The 26,808-nt window shown below is 51.7% G+C and overlaps 1 protein-coding gene across 2 annotated transcripts in view; it reads right to left on the bottom strand.

Moving 5' to 3' along the window:
* The window catches only part of SIM1 (SIM bHLH transcription factor 1), a 71,384-nt gene extending 51,643 nt beyond the window's left edge, over positions 1-19,741 (bottom strand). Inside the window, exons 1-9 of one of the 2 annotated variants that reach the window (XM_045572936.1) lie at positions 19,436-19,741; positions 18,141-18,774; positions 8,750-8,832; positions 5,136-5,225; positions 4,523-4,631; positions 4,304-4,389; positions 3,414-3,613; positions 3,066-3,172; positions 2,187-2,334 (exon numbers count right to left, since the gene is read on the bottom strand). In XM_045572936.1, coding sequence (XP_045428892.1) covers positions 2,187-2,334; positions 3,066-3,172; positions 3,414-3,613; positions 4,304-4,389; positions 4,523-4,631; positions 5,136-5,225; positions 8,750-8,832; positions 18,141-18,315 — 998 coding nt within the window. In that variant the 5' untranslated portion in view covers positions 18,316-18,774; positions 19,436-19,741. Of the gene's footprint in view, positions 1-2,186; positions 2,335-3,065; positions 3,173-3,413; positions 3,614-4,303; positions 4,390-4,522; positions 4,632-5,131; positions 5,226-8,749; positions 8,833-18,140; positions 18,775-19,435 lie in introns of those variants that run through there. The other variant, XM_045572937.1, reaches the window with a different exon arrangement.
* Between the last annotated feature and the right edge of the window lie 7,067 nt (positions 19,742-26,808).

Here is a 26,808-nt window from a genome sequence, read left to right as displayed (position 1 = left end):
CATTCTCAGGCCTGAGAACTAGCCCTGAAAACAAATGTATGCGGTAGTTCACTGCAACCACAGAGAATCAATAGTCATCTATTTAATTTGCTAAGACAATGGAAATTAGTAACTTCCAGCCAGATGTGTGATATACACATCAAACACACTGCAACCTGTTCATTATGAAAATCCTGTCAACACACACACACAGCCACTTGATGACATTTTATCGAAGGCAGTTTCCACATTTGCAGCTATAAATACTGTCCTAAGAATTTTTATACAAAGATTTGGAGCTGAGACTCATAAAAGGGTAATCAATTTCAGCTTTTCATCTTGTGTGCCTCTGTGTTTATTTCTATTTTCATTTAGAGGCATAAAACATTCAGAAAGACGTGTGCCCTGCTATTTTTCCTTCGGTAAATCATTTATCCTCATTACATCTTTTTAATCTGATGTAAAGTTGGTAGCCTAATCCTGCAGCTCTGGAGAAGTGTGTAAAGTGAAGAATGACAGAGTCAACAGCAGTCAGAAAATACACTTATGCACTGGAAAACAAAACAGAATATTCCAAAATGACTCCGAACATAAATTAAGTTTACCCATTGGGAGGTCTAACTTGCATTCTGATCATTTATATGGGTCTGTGTGACTATATACCCTGCTGTTTGATAAAAAATGATTACTAACCACAGGCACCACCAGAGAACAGAGTGTATGTATAATGCTTGTGATGTCTCAGACATACAAAGCACCTTCTTAAAGAATGTCCATTTCCTTTCCATGGTAAGCAGACATAATTTTTCACTTTAATACTTGTGCTTCACAGAGTGGCTTATTTTATGAATTATGATTTGCTATTTTCTCTTGTGCTTATTTTAATAATATGAAAAGCTGCATTCATAAAATGGTTGATGTGTTGCATGATACCCAAAATAGTTCTGTTTTATGCTCTGTATTAAAATACACAGCCTTTGTGCTGTTACAAAAACATAACGGTATTTATGGTATTTATGTTAGCACTATTTACTAACATGAAAAAAAAACAATTCTTAGTAACCACATTATTCTTAAGTACTAAATTTCATCTAAACTGATTCATTTTCCAAGTCTATTAATTAAATTTTCTTATTAAGCAAGCACAAATTAAGTAGCCTTATTGCCAAGCATAATATCTCCAACTACATTTTTAACGGGCAATTGAAAAGAACGTGGAGTAAATCCAGTCCTCATCATCTGTAGTCTGATTCCAAAGAGCACCGCTTAACCAACTTCCTAATATCCAACTAGCATTTCTGCTAAGCACCTGGTGTGTTCACTGACCCAAAGCAAATAACTCCTGAGGTACCCTAAAATCACAACCGAGAGAGAGAGAGAGAGAGAGAGAGAGAGAGAGAGAGAGAGAGAGAGAGAGAGAGAGAGAGAGAGAGCGCAAGAGAGAGCGCAACTGCGCCCACAAAAGGTTTCTTCATAAAGGCTTCAACCTTTTGACTTTCACAAACATTATACAGAACGTGCTTTCTTCACCACCACCAGCCGCACAGCAGACCATGTGATCAGCCTGCGGGGCCACCCGAGATGATTGTTTCTGGGAGGAATAATGCTCAGATGCGCTGCCGGGCCGGCCCGCCGGCCGCACCCGCAGGTCCCGCAGCCCGGCGGCCTCGGCCCGCAGCGCTCAGCGGGGCCTAGGCACCCGCGGGGCCGCAGCCTGAGGCGGTCCCTTTGCTCCTGGAGGTTCAGTCAGACCCTCCCGGCCACTTACACCCCCTTTGTGGTTCAGGGGGGCAGTCACTCTCTCTGAACTCTGAACTTGGATTGAAGATTCTGGTTGAAATTAAGAACTTCAAACCCAGATTTGAAAAAGTGAAACAGATGTCCAGTTCGTTATCCGTAAATGGCTCCGTACGTCCGACCCTTTCCTCTCTTCCCTTTTTCTTTCTGCCACATTAAGTTTTATTTAATGCAGCGTTTCCTTAAAAGGTAGAGAGAGAGAGAGCAGAAAGCAAATACGGACTGAGGGTGGAGAAGTCCTAAATCTTAGGACGAAAGGAAGCCTCGCAAAGACGACCGTGCAAGAGCTGCCGCCTCCCTCCCAGCGCAGGGGCACCTAGGGGACCCCGGTCTGGAACATCCCGGGCGGGGGGCGCCCACCCTGCACCCCGCCGCCGGCGAGGGGCAGAAGGAGCCCGGGCTGCACTCACGTGAGGACGTAGTTGACGCTGACGATGCAGTGCGGCCGGGACGAGCGGCTGTTGTGCACGATGGTGGCGTAGCTCTGCACCCACACCCAACCGCCCTGCTTGGCCAGGAACCTGTAGTACTTGGTGGTCACCTGCCCCTTCACCAGCACTGAGGGGAGACGGAGAGGGGGCGGAGGTGAAGGAGCCGCAGGATCGGCCCCCACGCAGCCCCGGCGGGAGAGCATGCACGGGTCCCCTGCGGGCACCAATGAGAGCGGGAGGGGGAGCCCACAGGCACCTGCCCAAACCCATGGACTGTCCTGTCCATGTGCTGGAGCCCTGGGTCCCTCACGATGAGCAAAGAGGGAAATGCTTAAGGCTGGAGGACCCCCCCCCCCCACACACACACACACACACACACCATTCGATTTTCTAACGGGCAGCTCACTTCCTAGCTCACACCGGGAGGTGAGGCTCCAAGCAAAGCGAGAGCAAAAGCTGAGAGCTGCACCCACCGGAGCCGCGGGCTGGCCTCCGGTTTTCCTCCCGCCTTTGGTGAGGCTGGGGGGTGGGGGGTGGGGCAATATATCAATAGGAGAATAACACCCACCCCCATCCCTCCCTCCCAGGGCCCCAGGGAGAATTTCTCCAAGAATTTCAGAAATTCTCCCTCGGCCATGGGAGCGCCCTCGGATGCTTAGAGAGACAGGATGGGGTCTGTGTGAGAGCGGCCGCTCGCAGGTCCTCACCTATCACCCCCACTGGCTCCCTGAGCTACCAATGGTCCTCGGGCTGGGGCTTCGGTCACACCCTCCCCTCCCCTCCCCCCCTTCCCCTCTTCCTCTCCCTCTCCTCCTGGGGGCCTGGCCGGGGTGCAGCGGCCGCTGGGGGGCGCCTTACGCAGGTGGTGGGCGCAGCGCAGGTGGAAGGTGTCGCAGCCGTGCACGTGGTGATACAGCGTCTTCTCAATCAGGTCCTGAGGCTCGTACCCCGTCAGCTCCGCCACCCTGCGGAGAGTCATGCCAAGGGATGAGCAGCGGGGGGCGTGGGGAGGGGTCCCCCACCCCACACAGCCACCTGAGACGTGGGTGCCCGCCGTCACCCTCACCTCACAGAGCTCCATCAGTCACCTCGTCTGCCAAATGGGCCCCTAAGATCCACAGGGAGCTCCCCCCATGGAGCCCGGCCGCCCTCTCCTCCCTCTAGGGGTGACTCTTTACCGCCTCCCCCCTCCTCCCCGCCTCCCACCTGGAGTCCAGGAAGATGAGCTTCATGTCCAGGCTGGCGCGGAACATGAACATGTTGCTGTGCAGCTTGATCTCCGTGACGGCGCTGGGCGGCAGCGAGTGGCCCACGGCCACCAGCCCCACGTTCTGGTAGCAGCCGTCGAAGGGGGACATGTCCAGGCTGTACTGGCGGATCTTCAGGTAGCCGCTGCAGTGGATGACCTGCGGCGGTGGCAGGAGACAGGACAAGACTCAGCCAGGCAGCCAGGAAACCACCCAAAAAGGTGGGGGAGGGACCCAACTAGACCACAGATGCCCTGTGGGCCACGCCCCCGCGTTCAAGTGTCCCAGGATACTGGGGCTCCAAGGTGTTTCAAGGAAACGCCTGCACGGCCTCACTGAACTTGCCTGGGGACATGTGAAAATGCAGAGGCTTGGGCCCTGCCAGCCCTAACACACCTGAATCTCCAAGCCTGCATGTTTAATCTCATTAACCAGGAGGACCACAGACTAGAACTAACGCTCTGTTTCCTGACCTCTCTGGGGGGTCAGAACCTGACGCCCTGAGTGAACTCTAGGAGCCCACTGGAGCGATGGACCATGTCTGACACTTGACACATCCGGGAGACCCATTATGGGCCCCTGATTTTAGAGCCCCAGCAGCCAGGGAGTGAGTATCCGGACCCAGTGGGCTGTCTTCAAGCCTAGTTCCAGGTGTTCCCAAACGTCAAAGACCTTGGTGATGTGCCCCACCTCCCGGAGCTCCCGCACCATCCACCCAGGCAGGGAACGCCCAGGTGGGCGGTCCAGACCACAGGGAAGCCCCTCCCATGCCACGCCGCTAGGTTCCCCTGCCCTGCCCCTTTCCCCTCCACCAGGCTGTGTCTGGGACCCTCCCTCTCAGCCATGTACCTTGTAGCCACCACAGGTGAGGCCCGCGTTCCTCTTGGCCAAGACACACTTCATCCTCAGGAAGAAGGAGCGCTCGATCTCGTACTCTGGGGAAGAGGAGCGGAGGGAAGCACAGGACCTTAGAGGCAGCGCAGCCCAGGGGCCCTGCCACGGCTAACTGGGGCAAAGCCGCCAGCGGACTGTGATGGGCCAGAGTGTGCGGGCACACTTCTGCCTTACCCTGGACAAAGTGAGAGTGGTAGGGCTGATGGGCCGTGAGGACCGCTGTCATCTCGTCGTGGTCTGCCGGGTGGATGTATTCGTAAATGCTATTCCCGGTCAGTTCTACCTGTAAAAGAGGAGGGTATCACCGTCTGGGAGTGGTGATGCCACATGGGGGGACTGGAAGATTAGGCTAGGAGGGCCACAGGGTGGTGAGGACAGGAGTTAGAACTCTAGAGTCTGTCCTAAGATCGAATTCTCTGCTGATGCAGCCTACCTAGGCCTTGGTTTCCTTATCCATGGAAGGAAATAATAGTAGTAGTTGTAGTAATAGTCCCCTGTCAATACTCTGGTGAAGACATTATGACATAAATGTGTAACCTATCTCCCATGTTATTTGGCCTCTGCTAGGGACTCAAAAAGGTAGCCATTGTTTGGGCGTGGAATAGAAGCTAAAGGATAAGGGAAGTGGAGAGCGGGAGAGATCCAGCCTCCTGTCAGCTGAGATGTTTCCAGTCCCAGAGACGCACATATAAAACCTTTGGGACAGCCACCCCTCCCACCCTTCACCCCCTGCCTCCAGCTCTGGCTGTAAACACTGAAGGCTAGGGTTTCTAGACCACTCACCTACCTGAGAAAGACCCAGGTGGACTGAGGCTGTCTCTGAGATGTACATGATCTTTCCATCTGGGGCCACCACAAAGATAAAACCATCCAGGGTCTGGGAAGATAGAAACAGAGTTGAATGGAGAGTCCTCTGGGACACTGGTACAAATTGGGGTTACGGGGACAGAAGTTAGAGATGCCCAGCCAGAAGTGCAAAGAGACAGAGTAGAGAGAAGATGGCAGGAAATAGGGCATAGAGAACCAGTCCCAAGAGTCCCTCTTTTGCTTTTCCCAAATTTGAAAGCATCTGGAAAACGCAGCACACCGGAAGAGATTCAGAGGAAGAGATGGAGAAGATTCGGGATCCACCAAAGTAGACAAAGCAAGCCTATCTGTAGCACACACACAAATATTAGGAGGGGGGACATAGTCTGCTATAAGAGGTGAATTAGGTTCTTGGAGTGATGATCACTGAAAAAGCCAGAGGTTTCCTCTGTTAGTCTTGGGGGACTCCATAGTGACAGCGTCTTTTAATAAAAATAATACCTGGGGTTTGGGAAATAGCAGGCATTGGGTGATGTGGAAGGGCTGGCAGTCTGAAAAGTTGTAGACAGAAGGCAGATGGCCAATAGCTCTGAAAAGAGTCTGGGAGAGGGGGATTTAGATGAGAGGCTTTCCAGGCAGCAAGTCCATAAAGTAGGGCAACAGTGTGATGTGTGCGTGTTTACATTGATACGTCAAACTGACAGGCTCTCCATGAAGGCAAGTCTCACTTTCTCTGTCCCTTTATTTGTGTGAATGGGGCTTCAATCCAGGCAGTGGAGACAAGGATGAGTCAAATTTTACTCTCAAGGATCTGGGAAGTCCAGTAGAAGCATAAAGACTGGTGTAAAGACAGAGATAATGACTACACAGATGAACAGACAGTGCTGTTAGGGCCCAGAGGGTGAGTGGCCAGAGGCCTAGGGAAGAATCAGAGGCCTTAGAGGTACAGTTTGAGCAAAGCCTTGAAGAGGAAGCTTGAACTGTAGTAGAGAAGAAGGGCATCCTAGACAGAAGGACTGATGTGCCAAAGGCAGGGACTGAGGGGAGGATGGATCTAATGATTTTTGTGCATCAGAGATAGGGCTGAGGGAGTACACCAGTGCTGGATTTTTGGAGAGTTTGAGATGTCAATCTGAGGAATTTAGAGATACTCCTGTAGGCATCAAGGTTCTAACAGAAGTTTCTAAGCAGGGGAATAGCATGCTTAGACATTTTTTTTTTTTTTGGGGGGGGGGTTGGAAATTTGGACAATCACTTATAGGAAGAAAGAATGGGGATGAGGCAATCAGAAAGTGGAGTTCAAGTCAAAGATGGTTCTGGCCATGGGATTTATGGTGGCAGGAAGAGTCTGATTTCAATGTCATTGAGTTAACACCATTAACCAAGATCGGGAATTTGGAAAAGCATGGTGAGTTTTTGTATGGGTGGGAGGAAATCTGGAAGAGGAAAATAATGAATTCTTGACTTGGAGATGCTGAACTTAAGGTGTTTCCAGATTTCCATTTGGATGTATCCAGTTGGCAGGAGTAAATAAAGGCCTGGAATTTAGGAGGGGTGTCTAGAGGGGGGGGGGGGGGGGGAGACCAGCTGGAGTCATGCAAATGTGGGGAAAGGAGTTGAGATGATAATGTTGGCTGAGATCACCCAAGAGGCCTTGAGGCTGTGAGATGAGAAACAGAGTTGGAACCTTTAGGAACTGTCAGCATTTACGACCAGACAGTGATGGGAAAACCATCGGAGCAAAGGGAGAGGGAGAGGAATTCAGAAAGGTGTGGTACTTTGGAATCTGAAGGAGAGGGAGAATGTCACCTCCATCAAGCCCAAATGTCCTTCTCAATGAGGTCCTCTGCCACTCAAACGCATCCCTACTCCTTCCCCTTCTTGTTTTTCTTTTTTAAGTCCTCACCTGAGGATGCTTTTATTTGTTTTTTTAGAGAGAAAGGAAGGGAGAACTGCTATTCCCAGTGTGAGAGAGAAACTTCAATTGGTTACTTCCCTTATTCACTCGGACTGGGATTGAACCTGAAACCTGGGCCCTGACCAGGAACTGAACTTGTCACCTTTGGGTATATGGGATGATGACACACCAACCAACTGAACCACCAGGCCAGGGTTCCCTTACTTTTCTCCACAGCACCTCCACCACCTGTTACAATGAGCAGAGCACCTGGGTTTGCAAGACTGCTCTCCTTAGAATGTAAACCCATGAGGCAGGGCTTTCTGTCTGGCACATAGTTGGCCCTCCTATATTTGTGGAATGAATGAGGTCAGGCAGGATAAGAAATGAGCATCTTATGCTGCATATCAAACTGTGGTGGGGCCTGCGCAGAGCACAATGGCTGGGAAGGGTGCTGGACCTCAGGAATTTGGGAGGGAGTGGGGCAGGGTGAGTAATAGAAGTTGAAAGTGTAATTAAGTCCTTCTGAGAAGTTTGGGATGAAGAGAGGAGAAGACTGGGCAAGAGCTAGAAGGGGTGAGGGATTGTCTGGTTTTTGTTCTCTCTTGTTTATATTGATGAGGGGAAATTAATTGGTAATAAGGCAAGATCAGGTAGGGGGTCAGCTGTTGAGAGACAATGGATGGAAGTTGTCCCTGTGAAAGGGAGGGACAGTGCTAGTTAAAATCAGAGGTGTAGGGGCCAGGCCTGAGAAGTAATACTTGAGCAGTGCCTTTCTTTACTCCATGAAACTAAAATCTCTGGCCTCTGATACCAATGGGGTAGCTTCGGGACAGGAAAGGGCGTGGCACTCCTGGTAGGAGATGCTCAGGCCTGGCCCACCTGGGAGAATGGGCTCGGATTCCTCCCTGATGCCCGCATAGGTTTGAGGCACCTACAGGAGAAGTTGCAATGGACTTAAGGGTGCAGGTTGGGAGACAAGTGTCAAGCCTAAAAAATGGCACCAGGAGTTTTACTATTTTAAATATTTGCTAGGTGACTTACGTGGGCAATTGGCGATTTGAAACAGTATACACTGCAAACAGTGCAAGAAAGGGAGCTTCCACTTTGGATAAACTCATTACCTGGGGAGCTGTACGTGTGTGCACAGGGCTTTGTCTATACATGGCTGGGCTGGCCTATGGTGAGGGCCATGGGGAGTGAGGAGAGAGCCCAGAACTACCAGGAGGAGATGAAAAGAGTTGCAGGAGCAGCTGCATCCAGAATGTGCGGGCTCAACGCATTGACTGGCATTTCTGCCAGATTTCCCTGATTTCCTGTGTAAATCCTTCATTTCGGATGGTTTTGCAGCCTAGCCTGGGCAGCTTGGCTTGGCTGTGCTCTGGTCCCCTCAGCCCAATGGTGTCAAATGGCACCCCTCCCGGGGTCCAGTCCATCTGATTGCTGGAGCTCCCTTTCACATCCAATGTGCTGATTGTCACCTTGCCTTCTCTCTTGGCCTCTGGAGGCGCCACTCGCACCAAGGCACCACGAGAGGTTAAGAGCTAAACCTTTTAACTCTGGAGAAACTGCAGGGGCTGCAGGAGGGACACGTCAGGGCAGGATCCCATTTTTCTAGGAAACAAGAAGCCAAGCACGGGGACGGGCGCTCAGACGCTCAGAGCTTATGCAGACGGGCTGGGATGCCACGTCCGTACCTGCAGCAGGTGAGAGCCCAGTTCGCGGCCAACGTTGTCCAGGGGGCTGGTCCGACTGGAGTGGCCCCACGCCTCACCGAGCCCTGTGGAGGCACAGAGACACCCTTTAGCAACGGGACTCCAACCCCGCTGGCAGTTTGAGACTAGCCTCACAGTGATGTCACACATTCAAGCTCACACACGTGACCAGATACCATCAGGCTCCCCTCGCTCTCTGGACAGCAAAGAATGGAAGCAGGTAGATATAAGCCCTGCCCTCTCAGTCTGAACAGAGGTCGGACTTCCTCTCCCAGAGGGGCCTGGGCTCCTCAGGGAGGGCAGATTCTGGTTGAGCATCCCTGGTCAGGACCCCAAGTGGCTGAGAACCTTGCCCTGAAAGAGCTCCTTACATTGCACCCCAGCGGTAACTATTGCGTAGGCTCACTAGTGTTCTTAGAAGGGTGAGGGGCACTATTTGTCACCCAGCGTTTCATCATCATTCTTATGGAAGCGTGAACGTCACTGACGGCCCAGAGTGGCCTGAGGTCCTGGGCCAGGGCCAGCTTGTCCCTGGGGAGCTTGCTGATTGGCAGCCCGGCTCTCCAGCACTCCCCTCCCAGGGCCTCTGACTTTAATCCTCTTCCAACAAACCCATTTGCCTGCGCAGATGACTCCTGGCAGTAACAGGCCCCTGCAGTCCTTCTTTGCCTTTTCCCTCCCAGCCTCTCCCCATCTTCTTATGCACCCTAACCTCACCTGCCATCCCACCCCCAAAAAAACACCTCACAGGCTTTTCTGAGGTCCGGTACTTGCAGGTTCTAACACTGTTTTAGCAGTATTCTTATGGCCTTCTGAATATAGAGAATTCATTACTTTCTCTATGTCCAGGTATCATCTTAACAAATGCAGTCCCTTTCTGTCCACGTTAAGATCTTCCCAAGTGTTGCCACAAATAATTTTTCCGGTGAAGCCTAAAAAAATAAAATTCTCAGGATGCTGTGGCTGGCTTTTTTCCCCATTAATATGGAGAAAGAAAATGAAAATCAGGTAGGAGAAACTTGTCCAGATCAAGGTGAAACTTCTTATGGGTAACATCTTTTAATAGTTGCTGCTGAAATTGATTTAACTGTTATGTTTACACCATTACACAAGGTTTAACATGACCAAAAAAAAGGTGGGAGGGAGAGGGCGATTTGCTGGGGAATGGGGCACATCACTACGAAGTACACAATGCCCATCACACCCCCATTGTTATATGGGGTTGTGGGTGGATCTTTCAGAATAAAACATGGAGCTGGACTCTAAAGTGTGTTGGCCAGGAGCCGCTTCCTAAAGCAAATGCCCAAAACCCTGGTAACGAATAACCGTGAGCGCTCAAATCGGGTCTTTCTGGGTGTTTGCACATCTAAATAAATCTAACGATTTCCCCACCGCTCTGCAAACACGGACGCTCCCGCCTTCCCCGGGTCTCCCTTCCCTCCTTCCTCACCCTCCTCCCCCCCACCCCCATGCCTCCTGATCCCGCCCCGGTGCCCTTCCCCAGAGCTTCTCCACTACCCCAACCCCCGGGGCCGCCCTCCTGGACAGGACACTGCAGTCTGCGCACACACACCCCTTCTCTGTCACCTTCTCTTTGTTCCTCCCGTCTCAGCCCAACTATCCACCTGGGTTTCGGGCACGACGTGTTCATGTTTTCGTTCCCGCGCACAGATACCCGCCCAGAAGGAGTGGCGGGCAGGTCGACTAGGGAGGCCGCACCAGGGAAAGGGGGAAGGATCCATCCTGCTGGGGTGGCGCTGGCCCTTGGATGCCAGGGGAGGGGCGGGGGTCCTAGCCGAGGCCTGAAAGCCCAGAGCTTCCCCGGGGCCTAGGGGCAGGGCACTCGGGCGCCTAGAGCTTGCCGAGGCTGCGCAGCTTCTGGAACCAAGGAGCCCGCAGCTCCCTAAAGGGCGCAAAGAGTGCGCTTGGGATCCACAAGTGTTTTTATTCTGAAATGATCAGGCCCCCCAAAGCGGCTGGAACACACCCGGGATCAGCCTCCCGACCCGAATCGTCTGAAAATGCCCCAAACTGCGCTGAGGTTAAGTGCTGGTTCCGACTCGTGGCGCCCGCCTGGTCTCGGGTTGCGGCCTCCTTTGGGGAGCCTCCGGGGGAAGTAAAGGCTACTCCGCGGGTTAAGGTTAATCAACAGCCGGCCGGCCAGGTTCCCCGGGCCCTCCCTGGCCCTCTCCCGCCCCACCCCCATCCCCACCTTTTAAGGAACCTTTTGCTTTCACGGAGCATTGCCTTTTCTTTATGCTCCCGGCCCAAATCTCCGTCACACGGTTATGTCTGGGTTAATGTTTTATAAGGGACTGGATGCCTTCGTCGACCTGCTGGGCTTCCCCCGACCTAACACGAGGGCTGAGCTCGCCCTTCAGCCTGCCCCGGACACCCTCTGAAACCCGGTCATGGATGGGTCCCACTCCGAGCACCCACCCCGGGGTGGGCCAGGGACCCCTCTCCCCGGACCCTGCCCTTCCCGCCTGCGGGGACGCGCTCCCGCACCCAGTTTCGCTTGGCGAGGGGAGTAAGCCGAGATTTCGTTTCTGCACTTGACCTACCGCAGAAAATTCGCAAATCCTTTGATTGTCTGTTCAAAATGAGGAGCAAACCAAGCCCCCTTTGCGGCAGGATTTCGGTGGGAACAAGATCTAAAGATTCTCTTGTAATTCGGGGAGGCCGAGGGAACGGGGTTTTGCAGAGGGGAAAAAAAGGGAGCTCAGTGAGGGAGGCGATCGCTAAATCGGGTTTTAGACAAAAGGATTTTCCCTGGCTAAAGTGGCCGAAGACAAAGGAAAACATAATCTATTTGGGAAGATTTCCAAGATATGCTACATTAACCTTAGCAGATAAATTTTGCTTCTCCCCGCCCCCTTCCTCCCTCAAAGTCTGGCTTATCATATTTACATAAGTAGTATTACAAGGGATGTATCTATCATGGATCTAAAGGGCCAGCTCACGTTTCATGTGGAAGCTCCAAGTTCCACTGTTGCTTCACCCTCAGCGGCGGGCGGAGGAGCCATTTCCATTTAAATACCCCCTGACCCAAGGATTACCTCAATGGACTGACTGCGCGGGTTTTGTAATTTCCTGAAAATGAGATTTCGATTTATAAAACAAGAAACCAATTAGTAACCAAATGAGGCGAAGTAGATCCACTAAAATTGACCTAATCCCACAGGCACAATTTAGGCCCCGTTCTTGGCGAATGAATGATGAGGCCCAGTCCAGTGTGAGCTCAAAGCATCACCCAGCTGTGTTATTGCAGGCAGCAAAAATAAATTGATCGAACTTTCCTTCGGAATGAATTTCATACCCTTGACAAAGTACAGATGACAGGCGCGGCTTCGTCACCTCCTTCAGTCAGACAGGAAGGGGAGGATGAGAAGAGTTTCTTTTCTTACCATTCTTTTTTTCTTTTTCTTTCTTTCTTTCTTTCTTTCTTTCTTTCTTTCTTTCTCTTTTTCTCTCTTTCTTTCTTTCTTTCTTTCTTTCTTTCTTTCTTTCTTTCTTTCTTTCTTTCTGTTTTAATAAACACTCAATAGAATGTGTCCTTCTGAGGACATCGCTATGCCTTTTAAGCAACAATGTGGGTGCTGGAGGAGCTGTCCCACGACCAGATCAGATCACAACCGGTGGCTGATGCCACAAACACTCCCCCCCCCCCCCCCCCAGACCGAGACTGAGATCACGCTCCTAACTTTGGGTCTCAAAGGGACTTGTCCCAGCCACCTGGGTTTCTCTCTGGACCGGCATCCTGGCCGAATGCGCACTGCCCAAGCCTTTCCCGGGGCCCAGCAATCAACAGCCTTGAGGAGAGCCTCAGAGGCTGGATTTCTTCGGGAAAAGAGGAACTGAGATTGGACCTTTAGCCTAGACCCAAATCCAGGAGTCACTGGGTAGGAGGCTGCTTCGCGCACCTGGGCACCCCCACGCCCACCTCCGGCGCTGGGGCCCGCCGCACTCCGGGCCCTCTCTGGCCACCTGGCGGGTGTGGCAGACCTTCCCACGTCTTTGGTGGCCGCGGGGGGGCCAGGCTTTGTCCTGAACCTCACCCACCGTGCTGGCACTCCGCAGTGGCAGTGTGCGTTCTGGCTTTTCCTTGTCTGCCTCCGGCATCCCCACCCATCCGCGCCTGGGGAGTCCACTCCAGTTAGTGAAAATCTGGGGCGGAAACTCTCTGCGCCCTCGTTGTGCTCTGGCCCCGAGCTAGGGCTTCCCGGTCCGGAGGGAGCTGGAGCGTGCTGCCAGGCTGACTGTGGGCTCCCCGAGCCCGGGGGAGAGAACCTTGCCGCAGGCCCCCGACCCCGGTGGTGGTGGGGGGGGGCGGTAGCCGGGTCCTCGCTAAGCCTTGGGACAGAAATGCGCGCAGGGGTGACCGCAGTGCTGAGCGGCTGCTGGAAAGGGCCAGGCGGTGTGGCCAGGACTCGGGGCTTCCAGGGCGATGCCAGGTCCCCAAGGCGAGGCCGACGGGGCTGCCCCGCGGCGCTAGCGGATCCCGAGTAGGTTCTACTTGGCAAACGGGACTCCGACCGCTGCACCAGGGCTCGCTCGGGCGGGATCTCGGTTTAGACGATGGCAGGTCCTTGGGGCAGTAGCCCGGGCAGCAGGAGGGCAGCGGGTGCCCAGGACAATCGGGCGGAGGCGTCCTCAAACCCTGGGCAGGCAGAGACTCGGTCCATTGCGGAGGCCCCCAGCTGGCGCCCCCAGGCTGCGGCCACCCCGAGAAGGCAGGCGGGAGTCTCAGGGGGAGGACGAACCGCAACACACTTCTCCTAGCTGTTCTGGTCCATGCTGGAGGCCAGGCAGAGGTTTAGACAAGGTCGCTATCCCTGGTTTTGTCTGAGCCACCAAGGTGGAGCGCTCCGTGCAGGAGCCGCCTGCCCGGTGGAGCTACCTGCAGAAGACCGTTTGCCACGCTGTTCTCAGGCTGTTTTAGTTCCTTCTGATCAGCAGGCCCATTGCTAAATAACTGAAGGTTCTCCCGGCCTCCACAAAAAATTTAAATCCCGTGGATCAGAAACTGGCAATGAGTGGACTGAGAAAACCGTAACATATTCACTGTGCCTGAACATTCTCTTGAGAAAAACCTGAGCGGACCCATAAAGACATGCAGCAGGAATCCATGGACATTTGTGTCTGCAAAACCTCAAAGCTGCCAAGATTCCCTGAATTTGAAAAGTTACTCCCTAGAAATCACGTTTGCCCTCTGGAAAGTTCGCCTGATTTTATTCAGGTGGGTGACTATACCCTGCTTAAAAGCATCTCACCACAGCTTATGATATTGTGTTTATGTTGGGGGTTTTGTTATTGTTTTTATTTGTGATCCTTCGTTTAAAGGGGGAAAAAAGGTTTTTGGGTTTTTTTGTTGTTGTTTTTTTTTTCATTGATCTAATCTACAATTTCTAGCACATAAATCTGCCTTGCAAATGCTCCGCACGGAGTTTAGTTCTGCACTCTACATTTTAAGTCAACATCAAAACCGGGAATTAAATAGAGAAAACCAGCATGGAGGCGTAAACTGTGCCTGAAGGCTTTTAAATGAGAAAAACTTCTGTAAGAAAATAAACATGGAAACCTAATGCTCAATCATTTCCCCAAGCAGCAAGAAAAACAGCCTTAAATCACCCATCCACGTGGGAAATGGGGGCCTCTTTTTCTCTTCCAGTTCTCTGCCTCAAAAAAAAAAAAAAAAAAAGTAAGGCGATAAAGGTTTCAATCTTGAGGTGAATATTATAGGAAAGTTCTGTGGAGGTTTGCTTAATTATCCTTGTCCTTCTAGTCCCGCTGAAGACTCACTTCCTGCACAGTTACTAATTTCAATTCTGTAATTATTTTTATTTTCCCATGATATCTTGAGAATGAAATAGTAGTGTGATGTTACCAAGATTCTGAATGACTATAAACTTGAAAACATGGGTGATCTTTTTGAAGGTTATTCTGTAAGCCACTTCATGCCCCCCTCCTTCAAAACTATTATATCTGAATAACAAACACATATTTCTTTAGTTGAATTGTCCTAGTTTGCACACAAATAAAGTCACATCATCTTTTTTTTTTTTATCCTGCCTTTCTATCTTTGATCAGAGAGCATACATTTCTAGATGCCCTAATTTTCCCTTTGTAGGGCCATTTTAGAACAGGATATGCTGTCAATTGGGAGATATGCAGTTTTAATGATTTCACAGTAATCTTCCTTAAGTTTTTTTTTTTTTTACTGTGAAATCTCCAATCTAATGATTTATTCTCAGTTATTCCAGACATCCATATCCTGTTCCTTTACTCTCTCTCTTGTTTTTCCCTCCCTCAACAGCTCAATTTTACCTATTCGGGTAAATAAGAGCTGACTTTTGACAGGGCAGGGGGGATAAACAGCAACTGGAGGGGCTAACAATATTTTAGGAATTAAAACATTTTTCAAATGTAAGTATAGAAGGATTTTTGCTTTCGGACTTAAGCCTTTTGGCATTACAGGCTATTACAGATGAAATGTATATGAACAAAAACAATGAAGCATGTCAGTCATTGTTATGCCTATGAGCTGTCACTAGATTTATAATTATTTTAGGTTATATACCTTGCAAAATCCAAGTTACCTGGGATGGAATGTTACCATTGTGAAACAACTATCTCCCAACCTTGAAATAAAATTTTATTGAAAACCTACTATGTGCTAGGATGGTGTCAAATGCAAAAATGAACTATATTGTCAAACAAATTGTTTTCATTTTTCATCACTAAAAAAAAAAATTATTTCCCCATATAAAATATCAGTCTCCCCCACTGCTATGGAGCCATCCCCTGCCTCCAGCCAAGAGCTAAACCCAAATTTGGCACCCTCTGCAGGTTGTGCCTGGTTCTTCCTCTTGTGAATATTTTACTCCTTTAAAACTATTGGGTGTTCTTTGTTTGTTTATTACTATTGCTGTTTAATGTTCTTAAAGGCTATGTTTGGATACTGAATTTTTTGAAGCTAATCTACCCTCAAAATTAAAACCTCATCCCTAGCAGCAGCTGTTCGGGATGACCCTGTCTAACTCACGGTGTGGAGGCTGCAGGGTGAGTTATGAGCTCAACAGTAGCAGGAGAAATAAATGATGTGCCCAGAGTTCACACATCGTCCATTCCCTCCGCCCCATAAACTTACACTCACCCACCGGAGGGAGAGGAGGGGCCTGGGGCTGGTGAGAAAGGTGAGGGGGCTGCGGAAAACGCGGTGGCCCCCAAGGTAGCCTCCTGGGGCCAGCCTAGCCAACAACTAGACTCCAGCCAGAGTCTTCACCAGAGCTCTCTTTAAAAATAACAAGTTGGCTAAAACAGTTTACTTTTTGTTCCTCTTTTTTTTTTTTAATTTATTCTGGGATTTACAATTTGTGGAGTTAGCACTCAAATAAGAAAAGCCTGCTCTCTTAAAAAAAACAAAACAAACAAACAAAAAAAACTACAGAAACCAGCCCTATCCCCTCTGGGTCCGGCCAGCGTGCAGGTCTGTAGGACACAGATGAGGCCCCTGGCCTGACAACTCCCCGGGCTCTGGGGTCCCTCTCTGTGCCTCCCCAGGAACTGGGACCTACTATTCTCTTCATCCCCAGATTACACGCAGCCCCACAAGCAGCACCATATGCTTCTTCTGATCAAACAGCCAGCGACATTGGCACTGATAATTGATGAGACCCGCTAGAAATCACGCAGAAAGGGAGCCCACTGAGACCGCAGGGGCTGACAAATCACTGCTAATAACCCTGTTAGGAACAGAGGGAACAGCGGAGTTCGAAATAGCTTTATTTTTATAAAGTAGGCGCTGACAGTATAAAAGACAACACGATCTCTTTTTTAAACATCAGGCAGTGTAGCATCGTGATAATTTCCCACTAGCAATTCTCAGCAGAGTTTGAATGGGAAATGTGGTTTTTAATATATGTTTCCTCCTCTTTTTTTTCTTTTTTGGCCATTGCTTTTTAGTTACTTTAGGTTTTTATTCCTTTCCTCCTATGATTTCCAGGGTCAGAGGAGGCTATTCAAGGAACTGCTTTAAGACAAAACAAGTATAACACTACCTCTAGTTTTAGGGTGAAATTGAACTATAATTTGAAATTTCTCCTTTGGTACCCCTGACTATTTTGAGGCATAGTTTGCAAGATTTTGATTCAGATAATAACTGTTTGTCAAGATCAAGCAAACTGAAAACTCCAAACCAAATAATGACCATTTCCTTTCCAGTATTCTCTTAAAAGAAAAAGAAAAAAAAAAACCCTTATTCAAAATCAACAATGACATAAACCTCTCTGGGACAAATAGAAAGTTCTGCTTTATAAACAAACAGGGTGCTTTCTCTTGGGTTTTTGTTTACTTGCCATTCTCTCCTTTACATTTCAAATTCCCTCCCTCAGAAAAGGCATATCTAAAATGTATCTGTTTTAAATCTGTTGATGTTATTCCAATGGGGGCATAACGGAAAGATGGGGAGGTAGGAGAGAGAAGTGTCCTTTCTCCAGTGAGTGTAAGTGGTTTTATACAGGAGAATGTTTTTCGAAGGCTGCTCTGTTCTCACACAGTGAATCTTCATAATTCAAATGCCCATTTTTAAACCATGTCAACAACTCGGCTCAGCTATTCTAACTTCTAGGCCTTACAAGAGAACTTTTCCAGGACCCCTTTGCCACCTAGGAGATACTTTCTAAGCGGGCTCGCCATCTTAATTCAATCTTATGTTTTTTTCGGGACTAGCCTATTATCTCAGAGATAATATCAAACCCAGGGTTGCAAATCACATGCTCCAGAGTTAGCTTCAGAACCTGTGACCATCTCAAAAAACTCAAGATAAATTTGCAATCAGCAGTCAAAGAGACTGGGTAAATTCAGGACATATTTGTTCACGAACATGCTTGCTCCTCAACTGCAAAATTATAAACATAGAGAAATCATTATCTAGCTTAGTTAGCTTCATAACTAAGAGGTCTATCTACACATGGCAAAAATATACAAGAATTTGGCAGTGTTCCTGCCTCCTACTAGATACAATTCTAATGAGAGAAATGAAAAAAAAAAAAAAAAAAAGTCCTGTTTGGATTAGTAGTACTTTCAGTTGAGCCCCGTATCTGAAGTGTTGACACAAGCAATGTTGGGCTGCTTCCCAGCCAAACACACATCGGATGGACTGAACAGAACGTATTAATGGGGAAGTGGAAAGAGCCGCAGAAAGGCAAGAGGATTTCTAAGTTCAGAGAGGTCCTTGGTCAAGCAGCCATGCTAAACTCCCCTTTGCAGCGTGTGTGAGAGAGAAAGCATGAATGTACTCCTCTGCCCGCCTGGAGGCTGGCAAACCCTGTACCCCGTCCTTCTGAAATTCCATCTGGGCAAAGTCACTTACCTTCCGGGAACACTACTCTCATTTTGAGATAGCTGGTGGTGAGTCTGATTATGGATGCTTTGTCCAGCTGCGAGGTGATCGCCGAGGGCAAAGGCAGTAACTTGGCCAGTTCGTAAAACTCGCTGTTTTCCTTCTCCCTCCTAGTCCGGGCAGCATTTTTGGACTTCTCTTTCATCGTGTCTCGCTCCCCCTTTCTTCTTACAACATGCGCTCCACAGATTCATCCAAAACCAAAATAGACATTCAATTAAAGATCATTTTTTTTGGCAAAAAAAAAAAAAGTGAAGCAGACATTGAATGAAAAAGACTGCAGTTTTTGCTTCGGTGTTTTGGTGGTGGGAAAAAAGACCAACGCAGGGAACAGGAAATATTTTCTTTAAAAATACGGGATGCAAAGAGAGGAAAGCGGCCGATCCGGAGATCCGGAGCAATCGGGGAGCGATCCTAGGAGTTTCTGGATGTCAAATGCCAGCAGGACTCCCGAGGAGCCAGCCTTTCCTTCGGTTCCGCGCTGCGAACCCGGGTCCCTGGAAAAGCGACATCATAATCCCCGACGCCTGTTCTTCGGGCCCTCGAGACAGCCCCGGGCCCTTCTGGGGAGACCAGGGAAGCCGGCGGCTCTCTCAGGAGGGCACTGTGGAGACAACAGCATCGGAGCGTCAGCGACCTGCGGCCCCGGGCGCTCAGCCCTCCCCCGGGGGCCGGGCAGGGCCTCGGCTCCCCTCGGCGCTTCGGTTTGTTTTCCAAAGTGCGGGGCGGTCAGCTGGGAGGCTGAGCCCCGCGCAAAGAGAGCTCGCTCGCCTTCCCTCGCCCAGGCCAACCGCGTTCTCCTGCCCCCCTGGGAAGTTGCCCAAACAGCGAGACGCCTATTTTGAAGGGACCCCCCCACCCCGCAATCGCCCGGCCGCCGGGCCCGGGAGGGAGGCAGGTCCCTGCAAACCCGGATGCCCCAGCAGCGCCGCGGCCGCCTTCCAGGCCCCCCACTTGGGCAGACCTGGGACTTGGCTGGCTCTCTCACTTGGATGGGAAGTCTCGGGGATTCCTCTAAAAAGTGGCACCTCCACACCAAGTCCCTCGGGGACTCCCGAGCCGACGACCCAGAGCTCTCCCCGCCCGGCGGGGGCGGCACCGCGCCGGGCCGGCCGCGCCAGGTTAACAGGTGGCACGTTCGCGGCAGCCCCTCGCGGGCACCGGGGCGGGCGGCGGGCCGGCCTCTGCCTCCGCCGCAGAGCCAGCGGCCGTGCCCCTGGGCGGGCGCGGGGCGCGGGGCGCGGGGTGCGGGCCGCTGCACCTACCTTCCGTCCCCGCCGGCGGCCCGCAGCGCCGAGGCGCCCGCCTCTCGGCGGCACTCATGTCTGCGGCCCCGTCGGGCACCTCCGCGGGCCCCGCCGCTCCCCGCCGGCGGAGAGGAGCCCAGGGCTCCCGCTCCCTCTGCTCTCTCTCCGGGTCAGGACCTGGGGGAGGGGTGCGTGGAGGATGGGGATGCGAGCTTGGGGGCGCGTGCGGCGGTGTTAGAACCCTCCTCCTCGGCTCCTCGGTACTTGCTACGAAGCCAGTATTATTCCTAACGGGAAGCCGAAAACACCCCCCTCCCCCCCAACTTCTTTATACCTTTCGGGGTTTAGCTTCAACTTCACTCCCGGGCTCCCCTGCTCCCGCCCTCCCTTCATGGCATGCACAGGCCTCCTCGCTGCCGATTGGTCGGGCGCGCCTCCGGGAGCGGCGCCCATTGGCCAGACGGGCTGAGTGACGCGCCGCTCCCCCCCCCCCCCCCCCCCCCCGAGCGGACCCGCTGCAGCCTGGCAGCCTGGCCACCCGCTCCGCCGCCGCCGCCGCCGCCGCGCTCCTCGCCAGCCCCGGGCACCGGGGTCCGCGCTCACCCGCAGCCGCGGCGGCTTCGAGCGGGACCCCTCTCGTGCTTTGCGGGCGACGTGCAGCACCCGCGGTCCCCGCGGTCGCTGGGGTCAGGAGGCTAAGCCTTCGGCCCCAGCGCGGGCTCCTCAGTGCCCGGGGTGCCCGCCAGCGCCGGGCGGCGTCCCGGGGCCGCGGAGGTCAGGCGGGGGTGGGGAGCGGCGGGGCTCCCGTCGGGCAGAGTAGGGAGCGGGCGAGGTTCGCCCCGGGGCGGACCTGGCGGCATCGCCCTTCCCGCGAGCAAGTTGCGGGGCCCGCGGGCCGCTGCGGGCCGGGGCTGGGCTTTCTTTTCTCCTCCACGTTTCTCTGAAACCATGGCGGCACCGAATTCACCGCCAGGGAGACACATATATGCCTTTCAGTGACTCCCAAAGCCGAGTGTCTTTTTCGAAATGGGTAGAGTTTGGGGGCTGACGGGGTGGCGTTTTCCTCCGGGAGGCAGAGAGGAGAAGCGGTCACATTTTAGGCCCGAAGTGAAGCAGATAGATAGCTCTCCTACCCGTTGTGGCGCACGTGAACGAAGACTTTTTGTTGGGTTTTGTTTCAGGAAAAAAAGACAGAAGTCCAACATGAGTATTCCTTACAGAAAGGAATGAATTTAAATTCTCCGTGAGTGAATTTAAAGCATTCACCGATCCCCGACGGGAGCCTTTTAAACACTCTTTGAAGTACCATTGAGGGCAAATTTTACCTTAGAGGGACCTTCCCGTTTGAATTGCTTTCTCTCTGTCGCCTGAGGACAGCAAAGGGGAGAGCCGACCTGTCCCCCAAGACAGTCTTCTCTGCCGGCGAACCCCTCCCCGAGGATGCGATGCCCCGCTCTGTCCGGGGGCTCCATGCGCCCAGACATCAGCCGCAACGGAGCGCGGAGGCAGAGGTTTCCGCAGCCAGAAAAGAGGGAGAACGCAGCACCCTCTCCTCTGGGCTCTAATTGCCGCAGAGAAAACACACCCTGAAGAGGGCTGTGCCCAGTTCCGCTGAGGTTCGGAACCGCGTGAAGAGTGTTTGTTTAAAAATACAGACATCTGCCGCGTCCTGGCCGCCTCCGACGGCAGTGAGCTCTCAGAAACGACCGGGCTTCCTGGGGTACTTGCACATCTGGGGGACACCTGGCAGGCGGAGGTGAACATCCAGGAGAGAGAGAAAGAATAGGAAGGGGGAAACACACACACACACACACACACACACACACACACACACACTAAACACTGAGAATTTCTGGGTGTTCCAACACTGGAACCAAGCTAATGGGCTGTCATCTAGAGCAGAAGCTGTAGCCCCTTAGAGATGGTTCCGACCACCACGCTGTGTATGTCCTTTGAACAGGAGCTGGGTAGGAATACAGAGGACTGTTATGGCTCCCGTGTGGACCAGGTTCTAGAAAGACCAGATAAGACGAGGTCCCTCCTACAGGGAGACAGGGGTGCATGTTTGCAGAAGGTGCGAGGACCTCCCTGGACGGGACTCTGCTTTCCCCAGCTCCAGCCCGGGCAGACCTTAGGGGTGAAGTGGGCCTGACTGCCAAGGCGTGCGGGGACGCTTTAGGGGCAAGGCGTGGTTTTTCTATTCAGACTGCGCTCTAGAAAGGGCTTCCGTTAAGCCTGCGGTTGCTTTAAACCCTCTCTCTCTCCTTCCCACAACGTGCAGGTGTGTCGTGCCTCCTCCGGAGTCTGAAACCCTGGCCCAGGCAGGGACTCTGCGGATCAGGCGTGTCCTCGCTCCCGGGCAGGGGGCCTTTCACCGGGAGGAAACGCAGGATGTTTGCCTTGAGAAGCAAGAGGAGCAAAATGAGTCTGGAAGTCCTTACACCAAAGGCGATGCCCGGGAGGGGGAAGGAGGAAGAGGGGGGGCAGGCGGTCCGCACCATCGTCTCAGTGAAGCTCAGTGGTGGATGATCCCAGTGAACGTCCTTTAATAAACAAATGAATGCCCCGCCACGTGGTGCGGCTTCCTCGCTAAGTCCTCGGCACACAGCAGCCCGGGCCGCGTTTACCCAGCCACTGCATTAGCCTGGCGACGGGACACCTGTTTTTCTAATCTCTGAACCTCGGCTGCAGCGGAGCGAGGCCCCCGACTCCCTGCCCCGGACCCCGCGGCGACCCCGCCCTCTGCCCCGCACGCGCCCCTGGCCAGCCCGGGCTCCAGCCGAAACCTCAGGTGCCTCCCTAGAGGACTGAGGATGTGTGCCGGCCTCTAGCAGGACATTTTAAATAAGTTTCTTGAGACTAAAAGGCGAATCCTACCCACCTCTTTGTCACTGTAAGGGAGAAGGACCCAGGAAAGGAAAAGAGGCGCACACACACGCAACCCGCCCACCCCAAACAGGAACCCTCAGGGTGCGGGCCTCCCCTTCCCTGCGGGGCGCCTGGGCGCGCAGCCCTCTGGCTCTGGGGCGCCGTCTACGCAGCCAGAACGCAGTTCTAAGTGGGAAGATGCAGGAACCGAATTATAAACATCTTAACATCTTGCATCTTGCTCCTCCACCGTCCTGCTCCCCAACACACACACACACACACACACACACACACACACACACACACACATACCAGGAAGGCAAACTGCCCAGAGCAACCCCAACGTGGTGCCCCTTGGGAGTCGTTTCCATCTCAGGGGAGACTTTGGATGGAGCCCGCCTCTGCTGTCTGCTGGCCTGGACTCTGCCACCACGTGCAGGCGCCTAAGGCTCTAGTGGGGGAGCCATGTGTGTCCGACCCGACCCCGGGGGATCCTAAAACCAACTTGGCTGTGTGCGCTGGGAACCAAGGAGAGGAAGCCTCCCAGGGCCGCTGGAACCTCTCCCCAAGTCAGCAAAGCCTAGACAGCAAAAGCTGACCCCCTGGGTTATAAAAGGCCAAGCGAACGCATAGCAGAACCCTGTGTGATCCCAGCGTGAGGCCCACCAGGGCACGTTGTGGTGCCAACCCCTACTTGGGCAGGGACCTCCGTCCTGCCTTCTGGGAACTCCTCTCTGAGCTCTGACGCTTGAGCATCTTATCAAACCTAAGGTGATTGTGTGCTCCCCCTCCTCCTCCACCACAGGAACATTTTTTAAAAAGACTGCTAGGGATGCACACATGTACTTCTACACACTTGCACATCACATATACACAGTTGTAACAAAGCATACAGGCACAGATTTTGCTCAGTGGCCAAAGGCAGGCTGAAGGATATATTTATAATCAAGATGCAAAAAGATATTCACTTAAATATCTCAGTATGTTACATCCAGATGTTCACCCTCTACCACTGGAAAGGGGAATTTTTCTAGGGGAATATTAGTGTCTAGGGGAAGACTAATGCTGTCGTCTCCCATGCATGGATGTGAATCCTGCTCTAGCCCCAGTTTATTACTACACAGAGACTCTGTGGTGTCCAGGCAGAAGCAAGAGCCCCTTAAATCTTTAAGCCAGTGGGGAGGGTCTGCGAGTAAACAAAGGATAGGATGAACCTCCAAAAAGTCAGGACATATTTTAATAATTGCAGTAACTATTACTTATTTGAGTAGGATGTTTTAGAAATTATAAGGTATTGTACACACACAAAAATAGCCCTCTAGTGAGGTACTGCTCAGGCACCTCTCTTACTGACCACTGAAATGTAAAAAAGAAAAAAAAAATAGTTTCAGTGATTACACACTGGGGGAAAAAGGGGAGAAAAGACACCAAGTTGAAAAATAAGATTGGCGACTGCAGGTAAGGTTGTTACATAGTTTCTATTAACATTCTGGATAATATTTTCCACCCAGATGTTGATACTGTCTTCTAATAGACCTTGAATTCGCCGCTTAGAAAACGAATTGCTTCTTAAATTGTGCACTCTTCATAAGAACTGGAAAACTCTGATGCTGAGCCTTTTGAGGACAGGAGCCCACGGGTGCCTGCGGCTCCACAAGCACTTTTTTACACTTTTCCTTTCCAAAAACCCAGCGAGGAATTTTATGTGTGGCTGATTCATCAAAGTTGGGCACAGAAGCACAACCAGAGTGATCAAAAGTTGAAGATCAATGTTGGTTTGAGACCTTGGGTTGAAAGACTTGGGTCCCTCAGGCCAGATCATGTGGTGTGTGCACTTCAGCAGCTCAGGCCAGGGCAGCCCTGGGAGTGGAGGTGGGGTGGCCAGAGAGGGGCAAAGTGGGGTCAGTGGCCTTCAAAAGAGCGAGGGGCATCTCAGATTTGGGTGGATCCAGAGGTTTGGATTGTGTCTTTATAAAGTTTCCCCTTTTCTGGGATCAGTGTGCCCAGGGACTGTGCAGTGAGTGCCTGAAGAGCACGCCCTAGCCCTGCGCCCTCCAGACCTGGGGAAGGCATTCTCCCAGGAGATCTCTCTCATCCATAAACAGAGGAGTCGCCTGCTTCCAGACCTGGCCAAGCCTCCAGCCACTTGGGGCGAGAGGGTAGGGAAGTACTGCTTTTAAGTATGGACCTTCCAGATCCACTCTGATTAGGAATCAGAAATGCCTGCTGGACTAGGGAGTTGGCATTCGGTAAGTGCGGGAGCCTGGTGAGAAGCAGCTCAGAGCCAGAGGGGTGTGGCAGCCGCCTCCCACCGCGCAGCGAGGGCGCATGTGCCCCCACCCCCACTCTCACCCCCTGACACAGAGTGGCTTTGCCCAGCTAGGGGCACGGTCTGACTGATGATGCTGTGCCTCCAAAGCTGCGGCCAGAGCCTGTCCTCCTGGAGTTCCCGCGAAGCACCTCCGTGCTGGCCTGGGCCTTGAACCAAGTGCTTCCAGTGGCGGCAGCGTTTGGGGCACATTTCTGAGTCCCTTCGTCGCTCTCATCTCCTCGCCTTTGGGCTGGGACATGGGGATCTGCCCTTGAAAACTTGGGCACCAGTTACACCTGGTGGTTTTGTAACTTGAGCACTGCGTTGGAATTGCTGTTAAAACAGGCACTGCTGCCTCCACTCGCAGCTTTTACCTGCAGATCTGGGGTGGGGCTCCATCATCTGCCTTCTAACAAGTTTCCCCAGTAGGTAATGCTGATGCTGCTAGTCAGGGAACCACACTGGGTGAATCGAAGTTTTAGTCTGTTTTGTCAAGGCTTGTCTTGGGGGAAGACTGTCCGGAGGGAAAAGATTTGAAGTGATACTCCTGCTATTGCAGGATTGGGGGCATATGGCATAAAGTCACATGCCAGGCTACTTGAGATTAAGGGGTGAGGCTCATGGCTGTACTGGGGTTGGGCCTCTGATGATGGGTCATTCCTGCCTCCTTAGCAGAGATGATGATGATGATGATGGCCTTAGGATAGAGAGGAGGTTCCCTGGAACCTAGCCAGGCCACCCTTCAGGGGGGAGTTTGGCTTTAGAAGGGCAGGGAAGTGTTGGGGGCACCCCCAGAAAGTCTCAGGGACCCAGCAGGGCCATAGGGAAGAAGTCAAGAGGTTTGGGTCAAGACCATGGGTAGAATACACTGGAAAAATGGCTGATATGCACTGGTTTTCGTTTCTGCCCCCAAGTCATTCCCTAATTTTGTTAGAGTACTTAAGCACGAGGAGTCCAGGATTTGTGGAGTGTTGGTGCAGGAGAGCAGCTCCTGGAGGAAGAGGGCCTGCTTGTGCCATTGGACCTCCGATGGTTTGGCCTCCTGTGCGGGACATTATGGACATTATGACAGCCAGTCCCTGAGCACTTACGTCATGTTTTTATGTGCCTCTTCCACCCTAAAAATATTAAAGGTTTTATTTTATTATTGGGTTGGTACAAAGGTAAGTGTAATTCAGACTGGATCCATATCATATATCATAACTCTTATATTTATTTGTTTCTCCTGATTGTAAAAGAAATGGAAATATTTTGCGGGCTCCTACAACTATCATGGGCCCTAGACACTGTGCCTATTGTGACAAATGGATAAGTCAGTGCCACTCTTTGGTACCCCAGGGAGGAGGGGGATGCTGGGTGTGCCTTTTGCCAGCTGTGCCTCCTAAGCATCTGCAGAAAGCCTGGAGAGAGGTTTGCTACCAGGATATGCATCTGTGAGTCCCAGCTCTATCTGGTGTGACACTGGCCAGAGCATCAGCACTCCCACTGCACAGACCCTCCATCCTGCTGTAGTCACGTCCTAGGTGAGACCCTAAAGCTGGGTGGAAAATCCAAACAGATCAGGTTATCAGCACAATTCCTTATCTTAACACCTGGCCTGCTTCACTTTTTTTATTTTAATTATTATTACCCGGAGAGCAAATTATTAAGCGAAATCCAATTTTATAAGGCACTGCAAACCAAGCAAATGCATCTTTGGGCTGCCAGCTGGTGTCTGCTGCTTTACAACTATTTAACATTTCATTATCTTTCTAGAGATGCTTTATATATATTCAAGCAAACATCAGCAGTGACATTTCACACACTGCTTTGTACCATGTTTTGTTTTGTTGTTTTTTTCACTTGCCGTGACAGCTTCCTCACCCTTTCTTTCCTAAACATCTTAAAAGCATTCCATTTTAAGGAAATATCTGTATAAGTTAACCTGTCATCCAATGAGGGCATTTAGGTTGTATCCCATCATTGCTATCACAAACAAGACAGCGATGAAGAACACTGTACACATGTCACTTCTCTGTGAACAAGTGTAACCACTGGACAGATTCCCAAAGGTGCAGTGGCTAGGTCAAGGGCATGTGGATTTGTACTCCTAATAGATACTGACAGATTGTCCAAGAGTTGTTCTAATTGACACTCCCATCAGCAATCTCTCCACAGATTTACAATAAAGCATCTTATCACTTTTTTTTTTATCAAGCTGATAAGTGGGGGG

Source organism: Pipistrellus kuhlii, unplaced genomic scaffold (genome assembly GCF_014108245.1).
Source record: "Pipistrellus kuhlii isolate mPipKuh1 unplaced genomic scaffold, mPipKuh1.p scaffold_m20_p_5, whole genome shotgun sequence".
Lineage (NCBI taxonomy): Eukaryota > Metazoa > Chordata > Mammalia > Chiroptera > Vespertilionidae > Pipistrellus > Pipistrellus kuhlii.
This window is presented reverse-complemented; position numbering and strand designations above follow the sequence as displayed.